This window comes from Rhinolophus sinicus, chromosome 5 (assembly GCF_057876585.1).
Source record: "Rhinolophus sinicus isolate RSI-liver-muscle chromosome 5, RSI-T2T, whole genome shotgun sequence".
NCBI lineage: Eukaryota > Metazoa > Chordata > Mammalia > Chiroptera > Rhinolophidae > Rhinolophus > Rhinolophus sinicus.
Genome location: NC_142505.1, coordinates 88459777 through 88482283, shown reverse-complemented (window position 1 = coordinate 88482283; position 22507 = coordinate 88459777). Strand labels below are relative to the sequence as shown.

Genomic DNA, 22507 nt, shown 5'->3' with positions numbered 1-22507 from the left:
ATAAATGCAATCTCCTCTGCATTCAGTCCAGCTCAGTCCATGGCTTTCCAAAAGACGGGGTTGTAAGATTGGATTCATGGCTATTCACATATTTGGTGATTTTAGAGTGACCATTCCCTGACAGGGTGGCACATTATAATTTTTTTGTACCTCTGATTTTATTTTGGGACTATGTATACAACATAATCATGGAGAGAGAAGCTATTTCACATGTATTATTCAAGAGGATGGAAAGGCCAGACAGGCACGTGGGATTTTAAACTGTAAATGCTAGCTGGATTGAGTTGTAGTAGAATAACCTTGAGCAACATAGTGTGACTTGCGGTAGGAAGATGGTGAAGGCATATAAAGTCCATCTTGCCTGACCCAGTCTGGTTTTCCAGCTCATTTCCTTCAACTCTTCCCCAGCTCAATTCCCTGTGCAATCAGCGTGCAAGATTGGTCCATTTTCCCCAAATAAATAGTGAATTATCCCGCCTCTGAATTATTTCTGCTGCCTCAAATGCTCTTTCTGACTTTCCTGCCTGGTACAAGCCAACTCATTCTCTAAGGCATGGTTCCAATACGAGCTCTCTAAACTTTCCTGATCCCTGCCCCCTTGATCTTCGAGTAATAACTAATCCCTTTCTCCTCTGGGCTCTCTTACCACCTGCTTCTCCTTCTCTTGGAAGCTGTAGGATCGTAAGTACTTTCATGCACCTGACACACCCTCCAGTCTCCATGTATGTTTGACTTGGCAAGTTATTAGGCCTCATTCCACTCAACCTGCACATAATAAAACCTATATGGTAGGATTGTTGTGAAAATTATGAGCTACTGCGCGATTTGCTTAGCACAGCAATTGGCACATAATAAACACTCAGTAAATGTTAGCTGTTTTTGTTATGGATCCATGCTTTTAAGGCATTTTCTCCTACATATTTTTAGGTTCCATCATATAGACATAGTTAAGCAGAAACAGCAGGCAGACCGTCTGATCCCCCAAAGACTCAAAGTTCCAATCTTTCGTCATTTAGGAACGGTGGTAGACAATAGGAAAAAAATCTCACAAGGAGATCGATTTGACCTTAGTTGCACGTGCATATTGAGAAGTAGGAAAGCAGTTGCACTGGTATTAGAATCAGCTATGACCACTGATTTGATCTTGCACTTTGGAGGGTTGAAACATGGACCTTTCTGAGGCTTCGACTTAAGGAGCCACATTTTGTCCCGAGGCCACAAGGTTAGGCATTCCAAACTGTACACACTCAGCTGTTTGGGGTCCTTTCCGTAAGTAGCACAAAATAGCAGAAAGAGCCCTGGCGTAGGGTCTCATAGCTTCCGCCCTATGGATGTGTTGCTTTTGTATCCTTGCCACGACATGGTCTCTGCAATTCCGTTTTCTCATCTCTCTGATAGGCGCTTTTGTCACTTGCCTGCTACCTTCACAATTTTTACCACATCAGCATATTATAAACTTATTATTTGTCCTTCAACACATTCTTACTCTGAATGAATATATAAGGAAACTCCATATCATGACCTTAAATGCAAAACCATATAGAGAAGATGATTTAAAAATAAATGCAGTGAAGGCAAAGCAAATTATTATTTGTGTAAGTTACTATTATTAAAGTTTGATTTGATCCTATTACTTTCTCTGAGCCTGAGACCTGCTCTCCATTCGTTAGGTATTAGAGACTTGTCAAAGCCAGAGTGGGGCCACACTGAGTCTTTCTCTTTAAAATAAGCAGAAACATCACCGCAATCAGGTCTATAAATGTCAAATCTCTAGGTTGTACAGTTGAAACTAATATATATTGTAACTAATATAATATTGTCAACTGTAATTGAAAAATAAATTTTAAAAACCATAAGCTAAAAAAGATTTTAAAATAACAATAAAATAAAATAATCAGAAAGAGTGAAAGAAATATTGAATCCCCTTCTATGACTCACATTATTTAATGTTGTGCCCATTGGTTGGCATATCACCTGTAGATCACATCCCATGTTTGGGAAATACTTCATTGCCCAGAGTCAGTTCTATTCTGGTTGATAGTGAATCTAAAGATAAATAAACTGACCGAGGGCATTGCCTTTTGAGCAATGTAACTTACTGATAACTTAGCGTGTAGGCTCACTGTTTATAGACAATTCAGTTAGTTTTTATTAGCTCATTGTACCCAAGCATTCTATTTTTTCATCACATAACGAACACCTAAAAATACATTGCTTGTGAATCTTTCATTTTTGCTTTCTCATATTCATGATTCATCACCAAGTCTTTTCTCGTGTATTCATCCTCAATGTCATGAAAACCAATGAATATCCCCTTGTCCACTTTGCTACAATGCACTGTTTGCCTGCGTTTCAGTGTTTCCGTGCCGAGCCCTTGTGGGGCATCACTGAGTGCCTCATACTTCCAGCTCTGGCCCTCGCCACTCTCCGGTACTTTCTCTTTGCTGCTGCCGAAGTCTCTGGGTCTGAGCTCTGCCTCAGGTATGAGTAGGACGACTGGATAGCCACCTTCTCAGGGAATCTCACACTCCCACGTACATAGGAATCATCTGAGAACACTTTTTAAATGTGCAGATTTCTGCTCTCCCTGCTGCTCTCCTCAGCCTGCTGTCAGAGGTCTGCTGTGGACACTGGGAATCTGTATTTGTTGTAGGTACCCAAGATAATTCTGGTACACACAGTCTCTGACCACTTTGTGAAAGATGACTGCACTAGTGATTCTTCTTTTCTCCTCCTCCTTCCCTCTTCTTCCTCCTCTTCCTCCTCTTCCTCCTCCTCTTCCTCCTCCTCTCCCCGTCCTCCTCTTCCTCCTCTTTTTCCTCCACTTCCTCCTCCTCTTCCTCTTTCTCCTTCTTCTCCTCTTCCTCCTCCTCCTCTTCCTCCTTTTTCCTATTATTCTGGAAGACAGGTAATTTATTTCATCAACTGTTAATCCTAAATTTCATCACAGAACTCTTCCCACCACCCAAATGATTTCCATGTTTCCCAATGGACTGAATTCCTGGTTTGAGAAGCAGAATGCCTGGTTTATAGCACTGAATCCGCCCCTAGCCATCAATCAATTCATACCCCGACACTGACCTCCTTCCTCTTCTAAAATTGGAATAATATTCTGTACCCTTCTTCCTTAAAGATTTGTGTTGATGATTAAATGTGGAAAAAGATATAAAAAATGCTTCATAAATTGTAGAGGACTTCTACTAAAAAACTGTTAAAACAAGAAACTGCATTTTAAAATTTCTGTTAAAATATCGGAGATTCTTTTTTTAATGATGTTTTGCATCAGAGATTTTGAGCAACTCTGCCAATGTTTCTGATCAAGCATATGGTTGAGGAGAGATAGTTGTGATCTCGCTGCATTTTAAGTTGTGACATATCAGCCCCCTCCCCCACCATCCTACCCTACCCAGATACATTCAACAGTTTTGCAATGTAATTTCACAGATTCAGAAATTAAGGTTTTTCAGGATCTTGAATCCAAATCCAAATATCATCCCCCTTGTTTTTCCAGTGAAACCTCTTCCCTCCACACAGAATATAAAGTATCAGATACTAACAATAGAATATTAAAAGCCAAAATCGAAGCAATTACCCACAGCTTTGGAGAACAGTCCTACACACAGCTGGTGCCCAATCAGAAGGTCTGTATCTGTCACCCACCATCTCTGCTACTCATAGAATCAGAATGTCAGAGCTGCAAAGGATCTTATAGGTAATCCTCCTCCTCATTTAAAAAATGGGAAAGTGAGGCACAGGAAAGGGACAAAGTCATAAGAATCAGGCATGGATGGAGGCTCAAAAGGCATTAGAGCTCAGGTCCCTGTCCCCTGGTTGACTACTCACATGACAGCACTCAGCTGCTTCCTTTGCTAAGTTAGTAGGGTGACCTTGTAGTTGGAAGTGAAAGGGGCTCGCTGAGTGTTAAAGCCATGTCCACTGCGTGTGATCTATTGCACTGGAAGGAGGTCTTTTGGGGTGCAGCATATTGCACCATAATTTTGTATCTTGAACGAAGACCTAAAAGGCAGATGACTTTAAACTGCTAACTGTTAACAATGAGATCAGTACAATAGCATAAACTGAGACTGATGCGGGCCAACCAGAACGCAAGATCACCCTGTCATTGTTCTCAATGCCCCATTTGCCCTGCAAAGAGTGAGTTGGTTATGAGTCCTCCAAGGAGTTAGAGGGGGACCATTGTCCTTCTTTCTCCATGACTCTCGTCTTTGGCAAGGGCTTATATTGATGTATCCTGAATAAAACGGAATGACAGCAGGCATCCATCCAACAGTAATTCCACAGTAATCTCAGTCTCTACTTGAATTTCTGGAAAGACGGCATGAGAGAGCCAATACAATCTTTGGAAACATCTCTCAGAGGACCTCTTCCATTCTCCTCAACAGCTCTGGAGCCTTCCACACACCTAACTCTGTGGCTCTCTTTAGCTCCATCTTTCTGCCGTGTCTCAATCCTCTTTCCTCATTCTTTGTTACATTTATTCACCTAGCCTTTCTCTCTGACTCTGTCTTCCCTACTTTTCTCCCTCCTTTGCAGGTTTTTGTGTTGTTGTTGTTTTTTTCCTTTTCCATCTAGTCTCCCCAGTTCTGCATCGCAGAAAATATACATGCCACTTGGGAAAGATTCTCCTTTGGTGGGCGGAAGGGGATAGCGGGAGAGTATTGTGTTAGCACCCCAGTCACACTGTTTCAGTAAAAGGGGGAGCGACATCACACTGTAAGCTTCCCATAGGTAGAATAAATGAAATATGGACCCTTGTACATACTCCTTTTAACCTTGAGTCCATCATAGTGGGAGAGGGAAGTGTTAGAGACAGCAGTGCCTGAATACCAGACCTAGCAGGGGTAGTTCTCAGGAAGCTAAGTGACAGTATATCCAGACGGTGAAGAGCACAGACTTTGATATCAACAGTGACCTAAATAGAAGGTCTGATCCTGCCATTTATTAACTGAGTAAACTTGGACAAATCATCAAAACTCTCTGAAACTCAGTTTCCTTGTCTGTTAAATGGCTATAAAAATACACGTATTTATGCATATAACACACTTAGTCCAGTGCCTGGCACATAAGCACTGCCCTCGTGAGTGGTTGTTTTTATTGTTACCAATAATTATAACAGTAAGTACAATGCGAAGGGAATTTGGCTCATGAGAAATGAGAAACCCTTTCTATTCCTTCTTTTTCTCTCAATAAATATGTTCAATGAATAAGACAGATAAAAATGTTGTGGGGGGTATATAAAGACACAAGGCCTCATCTTGAGTTGTCTAGTGAGTTTATACTTGAAAATGGCACGTGGAGAATCTGGAAGAAGGAATGTATAACTAAGGATGAGTCAAAAGCTATGTTCAGAGCAAACAGCAAACCCAGAAATAGTTAGATCTCGTTATTTGGGGAAGAAATCTCGCATATTTTGCTGCACCAAGAATAATCTTCCAACCGGTAAAAAAAGAGAATATTATGGGGAAAAAGTTGCTGTCCGGGATTGATGGAAAACATTTAACTGTCGCTGAGCCGAGCTGTATTGTATCTCAGGGGATTAAAGGAACTGGTTGATAAAACCTCTGACTGGTGCTCTTTCGAGGATTAGGGAAATGATGGCAGCCCGGAGACCAGTAAACGTTGTCCCAGTTCTTAAAGAGAGACTAAACTAGACTCCGGAAACTATAGACTCATAGCTTGAAATACAACTTACCAAAATTCTAAGACAGTTATAACAGAAAAGATTTGTGAGCAAGAGTCAGTATTGTTTCATTAAAAAAATAATTCAGGCCAACTAATTTCATTATCTATTAGGACAGATTTACTGCTTGGCAGAGACATTTCAGCAAGGCATTGGGCAAAGCCTTCCGTGGGTAGGTCCATTCCAGGTACAGACTGTCACCTGTTTGCTGGGAAGGCAGTCTGTGGTGGTGTGCCATAATTCTCTGTGTTAGCCCCGTGCTAATCAACAGTTTTTATCTTGACTGAAGACCAAAGAGGCAGATGACGGTAAACTGAAAAATCTAGGCAGCAATGGATTATCTAACCTGTGTGCTTGTAAAATCCTTCAAGTCTACGTCTAGCTGGTGCTAAACAATCACATCTTGAATGTTGAAATTGCTACAATTTAGAATACTCTCAATTAACTAAAATGATACCAAGCCAGTAAAATGAAATTTAGCTGAAACAAATGTAATATGCCCTAGTTTGGCTCAAGTAAACAAACAAACAACATAAACTGCACCAATGTAGTGAAGAACCAACCACAGGAATTCACAACTATTTGTATCAAAAAAAGACAAGTTGGCAACAAACTCAATATAAGCCAATAGCATATTAGCATTGTCAGAAATGAACTTAATGTTGACAGTATTCATAGAAGTAAACTAAATCGATGATGAAAAGTGCATAATAGGTCAGGCTCACTGTGTAGATTTGTGTTCTTTCCTGGCACCCTACTTCAAGAGAGATAATCGTAATAAGGATTGTGTTCAGAGGACAGCACCCATTATGGGCAACTATCTGGAAACCATAATATATAATGAACTATTAAAGAAAATGGAAATGTGTTGCCTGGAGAGAGAAAACTTGGAGGATCTAATTAGTAGAGGGAAAAATTTTAAGTGGGCCTGGAGGGCACAGTAGTTCCACTAGGAAGGCAGATTTTGGCTGAACATTAATAATGAGCTCTTTCTAATAACAATAGCAAGCCCTTTCAATAAAGTTGCTGAAAAATAATATGGCCCGGCTGGTCATGGAGATTCTCAAGTAGAGTCTATACATCCACCCATCTGCTATACATCCACCCATCTGCGTGGCACAGGGCTTTTCTGCACTGGGTGGGCTCTTTCACGAGATCCTCTGTGACATCGCTCCAATACTGAGGTTCTATGATCTTCTCCCCTCTCCAGGGACGCAGTGGAGTGTGGTGGCCAATGGGAGAGTCAGTGCCACCCCCCAGCAACTTCTCCTTTGGTGGCTGCTCAGCCTAGTGACACTTAGGCCCCTGGGGCAGTGACTCAGAAGACAGCCATCCCTCCAAGAGAGGGCCAGGTCCTAAGCTGCTGTTTGTGCATGACTGCACCTGGTATTCTCTTCACTGGAGCATTCCATCCGTCGGGACAGGCACCATGCCCACCAGGGCTTTCCTCCGGGATTGCAGCAGGCGGCGTTTGTGAGAGTCAGGGGACAGGACAGCCCGGTTGTTCACTCGGGGTTCTCCTCCAGAGAGTCCTCCCATGAAGGGATGTTTCATTTCCCAGAACTCCCTCTTCCTGGCATCTCGCCCTTGCCTCACACTGTCTGTTGTTCCCAGTCTGTCCCCTTCCTGTGCCTAGTTGGTCTCACTCATGTTCCAAACAGGATCATTCACCATGTCCTATCTCAGTCATAGATGTCCCTAACTATGCCTTCTTTGCTGTGCCTCCTTACAGACACTGTCAAAACACATTCTCTTTGTCTTGGTCAGAGTCTTGTTCCAAAAGCACACATTTCTTGCTCGTTCACAGCTATGTTCAAACGACTCACTGTCTCATCTCTGTCCTGTTCTGTGCCTGACACTAGCATCCTTCCCTCCTGGTGTCTGGGTCCAAAGGTGTGTCTTTCTGACCAGCCCTTGTGTCAGTCACAGACTTCCACTGGCTGTTCCTTATATCCTTCTCTTCGGGACATGCTCCATTTATTTACCAAGGAAGAAACTGGGGCAAAGATATACCCGAGGAAAACGGTCTCTGCAGCAACCTTGGAGGGAAACAGAAGACAGACAGCTCCCTCCCAGCGCCATGGCCTCAGGCCCTTGTGTTCCGAGATGCCCTCCTTCCTCTTGAACTAGCACAGCATCTTCTTGTAGGGAGACTTGGGCAGGGCCAGCGCCATCGTAGTGTTTATGAAAAGACTTCGGAATCTTTCCCATGAGCTTGTGGTGAGGACCACTGTACCAGTTTATAATCCTGGAATCAGGCCCTGTCGCTCCCAAAGGAGAGAACTGTTGAGAGCTCACAGTGCCGAGACCTGTCACTCACTGCAGTCCCCCGGTGGAGGAGGTAGGACCAAGCAGTACTGGGGCTGGAAAACTTGGAGGACCCGAATTCTAGCCCTGGCTCTACGCCTAACATGCTGTGAAATCTTGATCCAGCCCTTCCCTCCCTGTACCCCACTTTCTACCTATGTCAACTGAAGTTTAGACTAGGGGATCTCTAAGATTCCTCTCCGTTTCCAGGACAATGGGATGCTGCTGCAGCTGTCTGCTACCTCGAAAAGCCATGGCCAGCCTGCCTTTTGACTGTTTCAAAGAAACTAGCTGCCTCATTTGGGCCTTCTAGACCCTTGACCTTGCCAGCTTTGCCCCTCAGATTAACCTGGATATCCTTCATTCAAAGCTGAGTCCACGGCTCTTGTGGGTTGCCCGAGTGAAGAGCCCAGGGAAGGAAACACCATCACCTCGCAGAACCATGGGAGGTTTTCACTTTGATCTTGGCTGTGATTTGATAGCATCTCAGGACTTTCTCATACTCACTTTGTTCCCGCTGCTTAAGAAATATCAGCTGCCATTTCTGTTGATGTTTACTTTAGTTCTGGAATCAAACCAGACGGGAAAGAGACTTTGGAATGAGGAAGAAAAGATTGCCCAGAAACCAGCCAAATGCAAAAAAAAAAAAAAAAAAAAAAAAAAAAGCCCACAAAAAATCCTCTGTCCTGTGAAGACTTAATTTACTGGAGAGAAAGTCATGCCTTAGGGAAGGGTAAAAGCCTTTAAAGATTAATGTTATGTAGAACTCCTGAATGCTATTGAGAAATACTGCAGCACGCCGAAATGCTTCAGAAGCCTGGGGCCCTCGCTGGTCAGTGGAGCAGATTCAACCAGGGAGCTGTTCTCCTCAAACATGAAGAAAGTTTATTTTAGTCCTACCTTGCACCTTCACTCTGGCAGGACCAATCCCCTTTGCTTTTTCAAGTCACCATCCTCTGCCACTATTAGATTGGGGCTTGGCAGGCATCCACCATTTTAAGGATGATCCTTTTCTAATACAAAAGAGGGAGCAGCAAGGTTCTGAGTCCCAAAGCCACGAATGTGGCGATGAGACCCAAACTACCTACTCTGATGGCTGCCCATGCTGCCCACTGCCTTTGTGCGCATGCGGTCGGGGTGGGGGCAGCAGAGAAGCAGCATGTGCACTGAGCGGATGGCTGACTTATTGTGTGACCCTCAAGTAACAGCGGGACCTCTCTGGCCTCTGAGAGACTCTCTCCTGTCTGCTTCACAAAGCTGTAGCAGCAATAAATGATTTTCGTGAAAACGTTCTGTAAATCATAAAATGCCCTTCTGTATGTTTATTATTACTTTGGCTTGCTTTGGATGCACTAAGAATTTCTTCACCAAGAAGAGGTGAACCAGCTTAGAGAATGAGCTTTCTATGTTGAAAAACAATGCCGAGGGAACACCTTTTGGGGGTCCACTCTTCCAAATCCATTCTCCTCATTTGGTGACTCCAGGTTGTGCAACACACACAAAACAACCTTGCAAATTTATACATTACAAACCCTCTTGTTTGAAGGGCTTTTGTTGGTCTTGAAGTAAAGGAGTGGGGAGAGAGAAAAGGGGACTACTTCTGGTAAGAATGAGTCTAACTTCATGTAACTTCAAAGTCACATGGAATAAATTCAAATGCCTTTTTTGCCATGTAAACACTTATTTGGAGAAAAAGGGTCATCAAAATTATCCCTACCCTGTAAATTCAACATATATATAAATTCCATGAAAAAAACCTCAAACTTGGACCAAACTATGATGAATGACCAGCTGACAAGAATGTTGTGAGTCTGCTAAGATACTGTATGAAATAACATTTGAGATTTTTTCCTAATCTGACAGTCTATGTAAATGTTAATTATAGTTTAATGTTATTTAGCTAGCACCTTATTTTGTTTACATTTTTAATAAAGTAGAATTACAAGTGGGGCCACTTGTACAGGTTATAACGCACTGAGTCCCCTTGTGTAATCAGCGTGTAAAGGACATATGTTCCCATTATATAGAACATGGAACTTAATTATATAATTCAAAGGATTACACATTTTAATAATGGTTGTTATGTTTGGTTTTATACAATTGTTAGTTATACCTATGATTTATTTGAAGCTTAAGCTTTGAAGGTACTAAGATCCTCGATTCTAATTTGTTTCTATGAAAAGCCCCCTTGGCTTTATGGTAATATACTTTTTTGATACAGTTCCCAGTAATGTGTTCTGGGGAAAACAGGAGCCTACATAGACTTGTGTTTTTTTTAATTGATAAATTCTATTTATTGATAAACATTGATAAATTACACGTATGTTTGTATTTGTGCATTCTGTACATGTTTATATAAATTATATATTGAGGGAAATCTTACGTCTTAAAACTAATAACTGAACTTTGAATACACAATAAAAAATTAATGACATGCCTCAGTTCTGTGGAGCCGGTCTGAACCTCCGTAGCCCAACCCATCTCAGAAGCTCTGGGTGTTTGAAGCTGGAGAAGACGCTGTCTCCAGTCTCAGGTTCTCCTCAAGGTAAAGTCAGAAGCCCAGGACCCCTAGAAAGTGTGATTCTGTCTGTCTGTCTGTCTGTCTGCCACCTTCATCAAGGCCTCAAGCACTGGGATGCATCTCTCTGACATGGTCATCCCAAGAACGGGGGTGGGGGAGGATCCAGCCCAGCCATTCTCGGGGCACATACCATAGGAGCCGTTTAAGGCAACATGGCAGCTGTACATCCACAGGTCTTGGATTGAGGTTATTAAGCCTGTGCCTCTTTGCTGAAACTTTTTTTGGTGTTATGAGCCACCCAGGAGCCTGGAATCCAGCTGCCTTGCCCTGGAGCCCCTGGGGTGTTAGACCTAGGGCACATGTCAATGAAATTCAAGCCCCGTCACTTTTGAGTATGGGGCAGTGGAAAGAACCTCCCGTTGGCAATTAGTATTTGTCCCAGCTGCTCTGTTTAAGCCTTGGGACCTCCGTCATCTCACATATAAAATGCCGGGGGTAGACAAGAATTAGGTCATCAAATCAGAAGCCTTTCTTCATACGCAAATTTACCTGGATCCCCGTTGAACGTGGGCCGAAATAGGATGGGGAACAACTGGGTCTGGATCCTCCATCTCTGCTCATCCAACCCTGATAGGAGCCTTCTTGGCAGCTTAAGACCCTAAATAGCCGGACTAGGCAACTCCTCTAAAAGTCTGCGATGGTACTTGGTTTTCCCTCCTCCTTAGCTTTTCTAAAGAATTCGTAAGACCTCTGTGAGCTATTGCTCCAGATGCCTTTCCTCCGAATCACACATAGCCACTTTTTTATCTGAAACACACCTATCCACCTCTTCCTCTATACAAAAATAAATAAATAAAAATAAAAGGCCCCATCTCCTGAAAGTTCTATTCTAGAATAACGTCCTGAGCCTTCACCTCCTGTGAAGCATCCACTGTGTCCAGGCAGAGAACTAGACCTCAGAAACTCAACCAACCTAGCCTGGGGCGACTGTCCCCTTTCTTGCTTTCTTTCCCAATTGTCTTTCTTCACTTTAGAGCAGCCATTCTCCCAACCCATCCAAGGAGGAAAACCTAACATTGATTTAGTACTTACCATGTGTTAGATAGTTTTTGTTTGTTACATAGTTTCCTTTTATCAACAGCACTACCTTAGTGTTCAGAGAAACAGGTATTTTTTGGACATCTACTATGTGTCAGGGTCTGTTACCCGAGGTTAATTAATAAATAATATTGATAAAGTCACCAGAAAATAAACAAGGAGACATATACACATGAATCTGACAAGTTTAGATACTCACAAGTGCTATAAAGACCATGAAAAATGGAGATGGGGCTGGGGCGTGTATGTTATCTGGGGTATTCAGGGAAAACTTCATGGAGTGTGGTCAGCCCTGTGACCTGGGACAAAAATGCTGGAGAGGAGTCAGTCATGTGTTTATTTGGGAGGAATATGATATCAGTCAAAGGGAACAGCACACACAAGACGCTGAGGCAGAAGTGAGTATTGATATGTGTGGCTGGTGCTCAGACAATATGAGGAAAGGGGTAGGAGAAGGGCTCCAAGAAGTAATAAAAACTAATGATAATTCGGTTACATACCACTGGTTAGTTACTTCCTACCTGCCGGGGTTGGTGGGAAGCATTCTAGATGAAACCCTACAAGGTAAGTGTCATTTTCCCACTGTGTAGATGAGGAAACTGAGCTGTACCTCAGAGAAGTGAACCTGGAATTTCCCCAAGGACACAGAGATTACTTGGAGCTGGAAATGGAACCCAGACCTTGCCATGCCTAGCCCTTCTCCCCTGCACATAACTTGCTGAGGGGACCTGATCCCCCTGAGGCCTGTTCTCTTTAGCAGCAAGAACCATCCTTGAAACAGATGAGTTCTCTTCTTGTACATCTTTCCTCCTTTGCCTCCCTTCTTTCTCCATGGAGTCTTGGCTGTCCGAAAACAAATAAAGATGCCTTTAAACAGTGGTTCATCGATTTTAAATAAGCTCGTTCCAAATAGCATCTAATTAGAAGTCAAAAGCCAGTTTTTGACCAGCCAGAAAGTGGTCTGCTATTAAAATTGTTCATTTTATCAGAAATAAGAGGTAATACAATCTGGTTGTATTTATAATGAGTAGATTTTTCTCATGTCATTTTCCCAATCAAAACCCCTAAGAGATTCTTCATTGCCCACCAAATTCTGGGCTCTCCATAGTTTTCCTAAGTCTACGGTTTACAGTTTTGCCTGCAAAACTCTCTATCTCTGCAAAGCAAACAATATGCTCCAGACTGCACTCTCTCTTCGCATTTTCACCTTTGGTCTATTGGTCCTGCTCTCTTCCCTTTGGACGCACATCTCCCAGCATCTCTTCAGAGTCCATCTCAAATGCCACCTTCTACCTGAAGCCTTTTCCAGCCTCCAGGGCAGCATGAGGGTTTTTGACCTATTCCAATCCCCGAAACACTTTATTTGTCCTCTCTTAACATTTGGCTCTGCTTTCCAGTGCGGTTCATTAATCATGCCCTTTCTGAGCTTCCCTACCAGATTTTGAGTGCCTTGAGGACAGCCAGCTCTTATTGGTCATCTATTTTTTTTTTTTTTAAATCTCATGCCCAACTCAGGTTTTTGTGTGCTGGAAATAATTCATTGAATTTACTTCTTTGGAAGAATTTGTAGCTTTTCATTGTTTACAAGTGTCCCCACTGCACCATCCCACTTGGCTCTTTCAGCCCCCAAATCACACTGCTGCTCTGGCATTTAATACTCCACCCACTGCAAAAGCTGCAGCCTTCTGATAAGAGGGAAACCCTTCTGTGACAGTTTTGAATAAAATCAAGATGCTGATCATATTTCTTGCAAGTAGCAAAAGGATTAGAATTTTAAAATACCATGATTTTCCTAATTCATGGCAAGCTTTTCCTTTTTTTCTTTTGGTTCATGATTATTGAAAAGAACTTAAGCTTTAGAAGGTTTGTATTTATAGAATGTCATGGTGAATCAAACTGACGTTGCGTGAGTACTTGACATTGTATGACCCTAGAGAACATTAGGCATGTTGTCACCAATAATGGCATTTATTGAGACAGAACAGAGCACAGAGTGAATGAACGGTGGGACAAGGCCAGGGATGTGGAATGGGCACAGTGAGAGTTGCTCAGGCCACAGTGTGATAGACAATGTTTGAAAAATATGTCCTTTCCCCCGACATGCTTATTAACTTGCTGTATGACTTTGTTGCATGTCCCTGCCCCTTTCTGGCTTAAGTTCTGCCATCTATAAATTGAGAAGCTTTCTGTGGTTAAAAGCTTGCTTGGGCTTTGTCATTAGGGAGACATGCCTTTAGATTCAGGCTCTACCAATTACTGATTGTGTGTGACTTTGGGCACGCTCCTGACTAGCTGAGCCTGAGGTTCTTCTTAGCATGGGGGTAACATCCCCCAGAGTATGCTTGTGAGGCTTCCGTGGGTTAAAGCCTGTAAATAGTGGAGCACAGTCCCTGGCATACAGTAGGCACTCATTGAAGTGTAGCTTCACTAGTATCACTCTGGATTGTATGGCATTTGAAGTTCCGAAGCTGCATGTAGAGTCATATGGAAAGGGTGCTGAGGAGCCAGGGGTGGAGAATGGTGAAGCTGGCAGGCAGTGGTTATTTCTTTCCCAGTTCTGTGCTCTGGGAAGGGGCCGCTATGAACACTACTCAGGAGAAGATGGAGATAGTAGGGATTTGGTTACGGCGTCAGAGAAGAGATATATGATAAGCATGGACCGGAAATGGAGTTTCATTGTCATTCAGTGTCTTGTTATGGGACACCTAAAATGTGTCTTTATTGTCTCTAATTCATGAGTTTCCTAAGCAATAGTCACACTTCATTTTCTAAGAGGGTAAATGGACATAACTTTATTGAATACCTAAGATCTGTCAGTACTACCTTGACACTTTACATATCCTAAAACATGTAATCCTCCAAAAAAGTATTGATTGGATTGAATGCTAGCTTCCCAACTTGCTAGCTGTGTTTCCTTGGGCAAGTTAATTAACTTCTCTGAGCCACAGTTTCTTCATGAGTAATTAGAGGTGTGTGATTTAAATAAAATTGTGTATATGATAGCAAATAGAACATCACCAGGGAAATAATTGGGAGTATTTATTTATTTATTTATTTATTTGGTTATTTTATATAATAACCCCCATGTTGTGGATAAGTAAAATGAAGTGTAAGGAGACAGAGTTTCTGAACCAAAGTCATGCAAGTAATAATGAGCAGAGCCTGGATACAAACTTAGTGTTGCCTGTCTTGAGAATCCGTACTCTATTTTTCTGCCTGTGTAGAAGGTAAGAGACAGAAGCAATACCATCAAATTTTGAAGAGCTACTCTCTCTGAAATCAGAAGACATTTTCTAACATGTATGAGTGAGTGTCCTGGTAGCCTGGATGGGTAGTCATTTCAACTGGTCTGGAGCCTTGGATGAAAGGTCAGACATTATCTGTGTTTGAAAAAACTTGGTTGAGGTCAGATAATTTAATTTCAATCGAGTCTTTTTCAGTATTGAATACCATTAGGAGGTTTCGTCGTTTCATTCCAGCCTTGGTCCCCTAAATTGGCATGGTAATCATTAGTATATGGTCTTCTTGTCAACAGGGTCCAAATGGGGACCCATATGCCACTGCTTAATAATGAAATTCTTGGCCAGAACACAGCCCAGCCCACCCTCCACCCCGCATTCTTTCCCCAAAGCCTTATACCAATCTCTCTTTATCATCCTTAGGGACTTGCCATGGAGGAGACTGTGAGTCATCCATTACTAAAGCTTTGTGAAAGGGAAGTAGAGCCAGGGTTTCATAATTTCAAGTGAAAAGCTCCTGGCTGGCTGAACCAAGGCACCATTTCTGGCGGGACCTTTTGTCCCATCCAGCCAGAGAGTGGGCAGTTGATCAAGGGGATGTGAGTCAATGGAAGAAACCAGGAAAGAGTAGTCTTATCAGGGTCACCCTTATTATTGCATCTCCTCTCCTCAACACAAAGCCTTCCGGAAACATTGAGCTCATAAAAGTAAAAGGCCAAAGTCATTCCAGAATTCTGTCTCATCTAATAGTAGCCCTCTCAGTGGAGAGCAGTCTCTGTTTATTTTCTAATTTCCGGGTATTTATTTGCTATTCAAACCTTCCTATTGCAGATGATGGTTTCACTTGTGGTAGTCTGTAGGATGGGGAAAATAAAAACAAAACATGAATTCTGATTCCACCTTGAATTCTGCCCTCACCAACTGGGTGACTTCTGGCAAGCCAGTTGGAAACCCTTTGGGTTTCAAATTTCTCATGCAAAAAAAAAAAAGAAAGAAAGAAAGAAAGAAAAATTCCCTCACCTACCTCACATACCAAATTTTATTTATTCACTTGGCAAAAGTTTTTGTGCTGCCAGAGGAGAGATAAATATAAATTAATAAATAAACATTCATTGGCCTTTTGTGGCTTCCACATTAATAGGTTAATTAAGACAGTTTTCTAAAATGTGTAGGACTGGGCAACAAATGCAAAATATCTCCATTACTACTACTATTATTATAATCGTTATTATTAGTTTGTCCAGATGGGAAGTCATCTCTGATTTCTTTACCTTCTGTCTGCTTACATTTAGTCTCCAAATTCTCTTCCTTTGAAAAGACCTATATCTAGTCTTTCCAGTTTCACTGGCACCTCTTTAGAGCTTATTCCCTATTACCTGATACTATATAACTACCACTATCTTCTAATTCTTTTTTCTTTACATCTATATTGGTTCATCTATTTTTAAAATCACACATATACACGTGACAACTAACAAAAAGAAAAAGTAGAGTAACACCCCCTTAAAATTTTCCATATGCTAAAAATTTTCCATGTTCAACTACGCTACTCAAAAACTTAAAGTGGTCTCCAGTTGCTCATTGATATGTCATCCACACCCACAATACAATGACCAACTCAGAGTAGAATGAGTAAAAATGGGCCAAGTCCCACTTCCTTTTCCAGCTGTCAGGTCCATATGGGACTTCTCCCTGCTTGCTGTGGTCCACTATGCTTTTCTCCCACCACTTGCCTGTTAAAACCAAGGCCTAGTTCATGGACAACCTTGTCTGTGAAGCCTAATCCAGCCCACCCTGGTCTAGGTCCACAGGACCTACTTCTTTGGGGTCACAATCATAATCTCCAAGGAAGGGTGCTGTCAGGCCCACACACAAAAGAGAAATACCCAAACTAGCTATCTTAGCATGAAGCTACCACCACAACCAACAGTACAAAGTGAAAACACCCTCTAATTGACAAAGACCAATGAGTTCATATAGATAGAATATCTCAAGAGATAACTGAATGAAACAGCCTTATTAGTCATGCCAGGAATGTAAAGAATAATTGTTATCAATTTCATCATTAACCTCATCTCCATTCAAACTTTTATTAAACAGCCACTGTATGCCAGGCATTATGCTAGGTGCTAATAATGCAAAAAGAGAAAATTAGCCTCGAGGCTTATTACAGTAGTCTCTGTGGGCCTGACCTTGGAGCTGAAGATAGAATGGAAGAGACTCTTGCTGCATTCTGTGGCTGCTTTTACCCTGCTGGCTTCCCTGAGTGCTGGTCACTGCAGCCAGCCTGGACTGGTGATAAATCTTCTGGGTGGTTGTGCAGACCAGACACCTGTGCCAGAAGGGAACTGGCAAGTAGCTGTGGGACCCTAAGTGGGTATCCTGAGGGTATAAGGAAACATCATACTGACGAGGGCATCTGGAAAACTTAACACTGATCATTGCACACCAGCAAGTTTCTTCTTTCCCTTTTCCTCATCAGGGATAAACTGCACTGTAACAATTTTATTGTAGCTCTAACATTTGGGACATAATAAAACTCTGAGAGCCTGATAAAATCTAGGGCCTTTTCTCTAAGAATCTGACATAGGCACAGAATTTTTGAATACATTTCTAAGAAGTTCATTGACTCCCTGAAGTAAAAACCCATGATTAGACTGTATTAGTGGATACGACAATATTGACTTGATGAAGTCACAGAGTTCTTTCTATTGTCCTGCCTCTGGTTAGTGATGTATTTGTGTCAAAGTCATGCATACAGTCTCCAAGTGCCATTTCTGTCAACAGAATGATTCATTGTAGAGATTACATTTCTTCACATAACATCTTTCTTTTTTCCAAATAGCTCTATGGAAATTATCTCATAAATTGTAACAGATTTCCTATGAGCTACATAAAGGAATATGTCATTGCTTTCACTTATAGACCCAAATGCAAGGTCTAGAAGAATGTGAGAAAATAGCTGAGATTTTGGTGAATCACTGAATCCAGTCAGAAATCAGAATTGTTTCCACAGAGATTTATGGCATACCTACTATGTGCCAGGCACTGTCAAATCTCGGCTGCTGTCTTGTCTGCAAGTTTGTTGCAAGAGGAAGAAGGTTTTTCTCTTTGGAAATTGACTGGGCTGAGCACAGTCTCCCTAACTTAGTGCTAATATCGTACATTTTAACAGCATACACAAAAGCACTAGGGTTTGCATTGACAGAGTTTCTGGAAGCAGACAAAACTGGAGTAAAATCCTGATTTCAATGAAGCTCTTGAGCTTCAGTTTCCTTATCTAGAAAACCGAAATTATTTCTAGAACAAGGGTCAGCAAACTACTGTCCAGCCATCGGACTATTTCTATGTGACCCTTGAGCTAAGAGTGGTTTTCACATTTGTAAAGGATTGTAAAAACAAGCAAAAATCGTCAATAACAAAAAACTAAACAGAAAGAAGGAGAATAAGAAGGAAGAGAAGGGAGAGGAGGAGGGGAAGAGGGAGGAGGCGGAGGGAAAGGGGGAGGAAGAGGAGAGATGCAACAGCACCTGGATGTAGCTCCCAAAACCTAAACGTCTAGCCCTTTAGAGAAAATGTTTGCAGACTCCTGTTCTAGATTCAGAATATTTGAATCCTTGTGGCCTCTTACCAGCAGTATGATCTTGAACAAATTAGCCAACTTCCGTAATCTCATTTTTCTCATATGTCAAGTAGACGATCCTAGGCTTTATTCCCCATGATGTAAGGATTACCTATGTTCATGCGTAAAATGTGAAGGCTAGGGTATAGGGTAAATGCTGAAGGAATGTTACTATTGTTATTAGTGTTATCGTTACCATCATCACCAGTTCTTTCGAGGATGTTTGTGAGTATTAAATGAGATAATGTCCGTGAAACACACAGTATGGTGCCCTTGCCATGGAGGCACTCAATAAATGTCTGCTAACCTCGTTATTATCACCACCACCCTCATCATTCTAGTTTCCAAAGCTCTTTCACATCCTCTCATGAGAAGCTCCCACAACCCAGTGGTTGTGACGATCTTCCTCTAATAAAATGAGAAACTGAAGCTCAGAGAAGTGAAGGGCTAGACGCTGAGCCAGGACGAGGCAGAATATAGACTAGCGCTCGATTTTGTGTTCTGTGCATCCTCGTTCCACACCAGGTGGCCTCGCCATGAAAACATCTGAGGATCTGTTGTTTGTTAGTTTTCTCCAAATGATAGACTTTGAGTCCTGGGAGCCTGACAAGGCAGGCAAACACGACTGTGTTCTTCCCTGGCAAGGCTCTGCAGACAGGAAGCTGGGATAATTGGATTCCAGCCATTCGATCTTAGGACTGCATTTGTAACCAGCCAACTGCTGATGACCAAGCCTAATGGAAAAAGCCCTGACCAAACAAACACAAGCCTCCCACAGCACCTCATTGTTTATGCTGCAGAGAGTGAAATTCATCAACAGCAGCCAACACCCTTCTAACAGTTCCTATCCAAGACAAAGATGGCTTCAGAATGTGCCAGACCTTAGTCTGCCACTGGGGACAAGCAGAGAGCAGTACCTGGAGTAGGGATGTGTGAGGTGAGGGGCCAGGACATTTTTGACAGCAGAGCGGGTGGTGTGCTCTGATCAGAACTGCATTTTATTTGGTCTTGGCCAAAGGCTAAAACATATTTGAGCAAAATGTGCACTCAGGGTGATATTTAAAGCAAGTTGTTAAGATCATAGTGGTACAGCCTTTGAGTGTGTTGATGACTATAAAAATAGGTAACGTTTCAATGTTTGCTCGCGTAAAGAGTCCCTGCCATTTCCTACCAACTTTGGCTTAAACCAACTTTAGCTTAGATTGCTTTTAAGATAGTAGATTCCAATAGACTCTGTTGTTGAGCTATGTAAAGTTGTTTTTCCTAATATTGTTGCTGCAAAAATAATAAAAATTACCCCCAAAGGAGCTTCAGCATTGCCCCTGATGTATTAGGCAGAATAAATGGAAGTACACTTTGTAGGTAGTGATTTGTCATACTGGGAGAAGCTAATAATCTGCCTCTAATTATGGCAGTAAGCTGTGATTTGTTCCTCAACTGTTGTCCAGGAGATGTAGAGCTCTCATTCCGAGGAAGAGAACGAGATGACCTCCCTGCCCAGGGAAGACACCCCTGTAGTTCCCTGTCTTGGGCCAGATGTAGTCTTCTCTTCTGAGCCTATGGCAAATGATTGTAAAGTGTTAACTCAATATTGTGGATAAGAGCCTATTAAGTAGCCAAGAGTTCTTCCCATAGTAACTAGAGTGGAGCTAATCAGAAAAGCCCGGGTTCTTGGAATGTCAAAGCAGGTTGCCGGAGCCATCCAGGTGTTTGAAGCACTCCGGGCCTTTATTCTATAGAGCCCAGCTCTCTGCCTGGCCTCTCCCCTCTGCCTGCCACCAAGCCTTATCTTCTCAGCTTTGAGTTTTCCTAACACCTGCTGCCAGGCAGTTAGCTAACCATCAACCAATCCCTGGCGTATCATATCACCATCCAAACACTGCCAAGGCGGCCTGCATTGTGCGGCTTCCTGGGTCTGTGACCTACACCAGCTCTGTCCCAAGCTGCTAGGCTGAGGCCTTGCCTGGAGCAAACATGTTTGAACTTCAGGAAGGTAAAGCTGACCATTTTGCATGGTCCAGTGTGATCACTGAAAGTCTTCTACATTGTCCGGGCAGGGCAAGGGGATGGGTGACTTCTTTTCCATTCAAACGTTCACAATGCCATTCTTAGGGGTTTGTAGTGAGTAAAAATAAAATAATGTCAAAGAGCTTTTTAGATGATGGTCTACAGTACAAATGTAAGAAACAGTCTCTGTATATAAAAAACATAATTTCAACTGGGTATGGTTTTACATGATCACTCTCGCCAGTGAAAACGCAAAAAGCCAAAAGTCAGATGAAAACTATCCTGGGCTGGCCCGGTGGCTCAGGCGGTTGGAGCTCCATGCTCCTAACTCCGAAGGCTGCCGGTTCAATTCCCACATGGGCCAGTGGGCTCTCAACCACAAGGTTGCCAGTTCAACTCCTCGACTCCCGCAAGGGATGGTGGGCTGTGCCCCCCGCAACTAGCAGTGGCAACTGGACCTGGAGCTGAGCTGCAACCCTCCACAATTAAGACTGAAAGGACAACAACTTGAAGCTGAATGGCACCCTCCACAACTAAGATCGAAAAGACAACAACTTGACTTGGAAAAAAGGCCTGGAAGTACACACTGTTCCCCAATAAAGTTTTGTTCCCCTTCCCCAATATAATCTTTAAAAAATAATAAAAACAAAAGAAAACTATCCTGTTAATTCAGCAAGGTTGGCATGGATAGGGGACAGTTGATAAAGTGTTTAAAACAAATTTTTAAATTTCTGAAAATCTAAATTTTTATTTTATATTAGTGTGTTAAATTTTATCTTAACATTACTTCAATGTGTAACATTAGTCATAGCTCCCACTTTTAAGTGTAGTGCAGTGCAAAAAAGAAGTATTTGTAAGAATTATATCTTCTTCTGAGATTTTCATAAGGAAAAGTTGTGGTTTTTTTGCCAGAATTTGCTCACTACTTTCAGACATGTCTATAACTTACCTACACATTGCACTCTCAAGAGTTCACTCATTAGACACATTATGTGTTGCATCCAAGAAAAACAATATTGTTACTTGCATTTAAAAGGAAATGTATAAACAAATGTGTAAGAATAGTTAAATTTTTAATTAAATATTAAGTGTTATAAAAGAACATCTGTGTGATTGTGTGTGAATCTATATCTATATGTACCCATAGATATATTAATATATACACACACACCAAGTATTAGTTATTCTATATGTAACATGTTTAATAGTTTACAATTGTATTATCCCATGTGTAATCCTAGCCCCACAGGAATACTCGAAACCACTGAATTGTGGAAAACCCAGAGCAAAGGAGTCATTTCAGCTCCTCTTGTGCCAACATGCAACATGGCTCCTAGTGTTGGAGTGGCTGGGTCCTGATTGTCTGATTTCCAGGAAAGCATGTCATGCAAAGAGATCCCCAGATATTTAAATCTTTAACTGATTATTTATAGCCCACTGAAAGTTTCTGAGTTTCTTTCTTAAATTTCCAGGCCAGCATATGAATTATTGAAATTGGCAATATTCACAGAATATATGTCATGTTCAGAAGGTAACCTTTAGAGAGCTCTGTCAGTGAAGGATATACACCAAGGCATAGCATTGGACTATGAAGCACTAGAAAGAACCAGTTGAAGGAAGAAAACGTTGGGGGTCCAATTCCCCATTTAACATAAAGTTTGCCTGGAGTTTTACCAGCTAGCGTTTAATGAGCGCGTGCACGCCAGGCACAATGAGGGCATGGTGAGTGTGCCCTGCTCCAGTTAACGCTCACCCAAACTCGCTCAGGGAGCTACTGTTCTTATTCCTATGTTATTGATGAAGAAGGTGGGTCGTGGGAGGTCCAAGGTTGTCAGGCTACCAAGTAATGAAACTGCAACTAGAATACTGGACATGACATTGGACTCTCCACCACTATTACCATGTTTCGCCGAAAATAAGACCTAGCCGGATCATCAGCTCTAATGCATCCTTTGGAACAAAAATTAATTGAAGACCTGGTCTTATTTTAATATGAGACCCAGTCTTATATA

General features: G+C 42.1%; 1 protein-coding gene across 8 annotated transcripts in view; it reads left to right on the top strand.

Moving 5' to 3' along the window:
* The window catches only part of HTR4 (5-hydroxytryptamine receptor 4), a 153590-nt gene that overhangs the window by 115540 nt on the left and 15543 nt on the right, over positions 1 to 22507 (top strand). For 3 of the 8 annotated variants that reach the window (XM_019734364.3, XM_074313736.2, XM_074313737.2), the window contains exon 8: positions 6912 to 13411. The exons of 4 other annotated variants lie outside the window; for them this stretch is intronic. In XM_019734364.3, the coding sequence (XP_019589923.1) occupies positions 6912 to 7002 (91 nt within the window). In that variant the 3' untranslated portion in view covers positions 7003 to 13411. Of the gene's footprint in view, positions 1 to 6911; positions 13412 to 22507 lie in introns of those variants that run through there. One more of the 8 variants, XM_074313740.2, reaches the window with a different exon arrangement.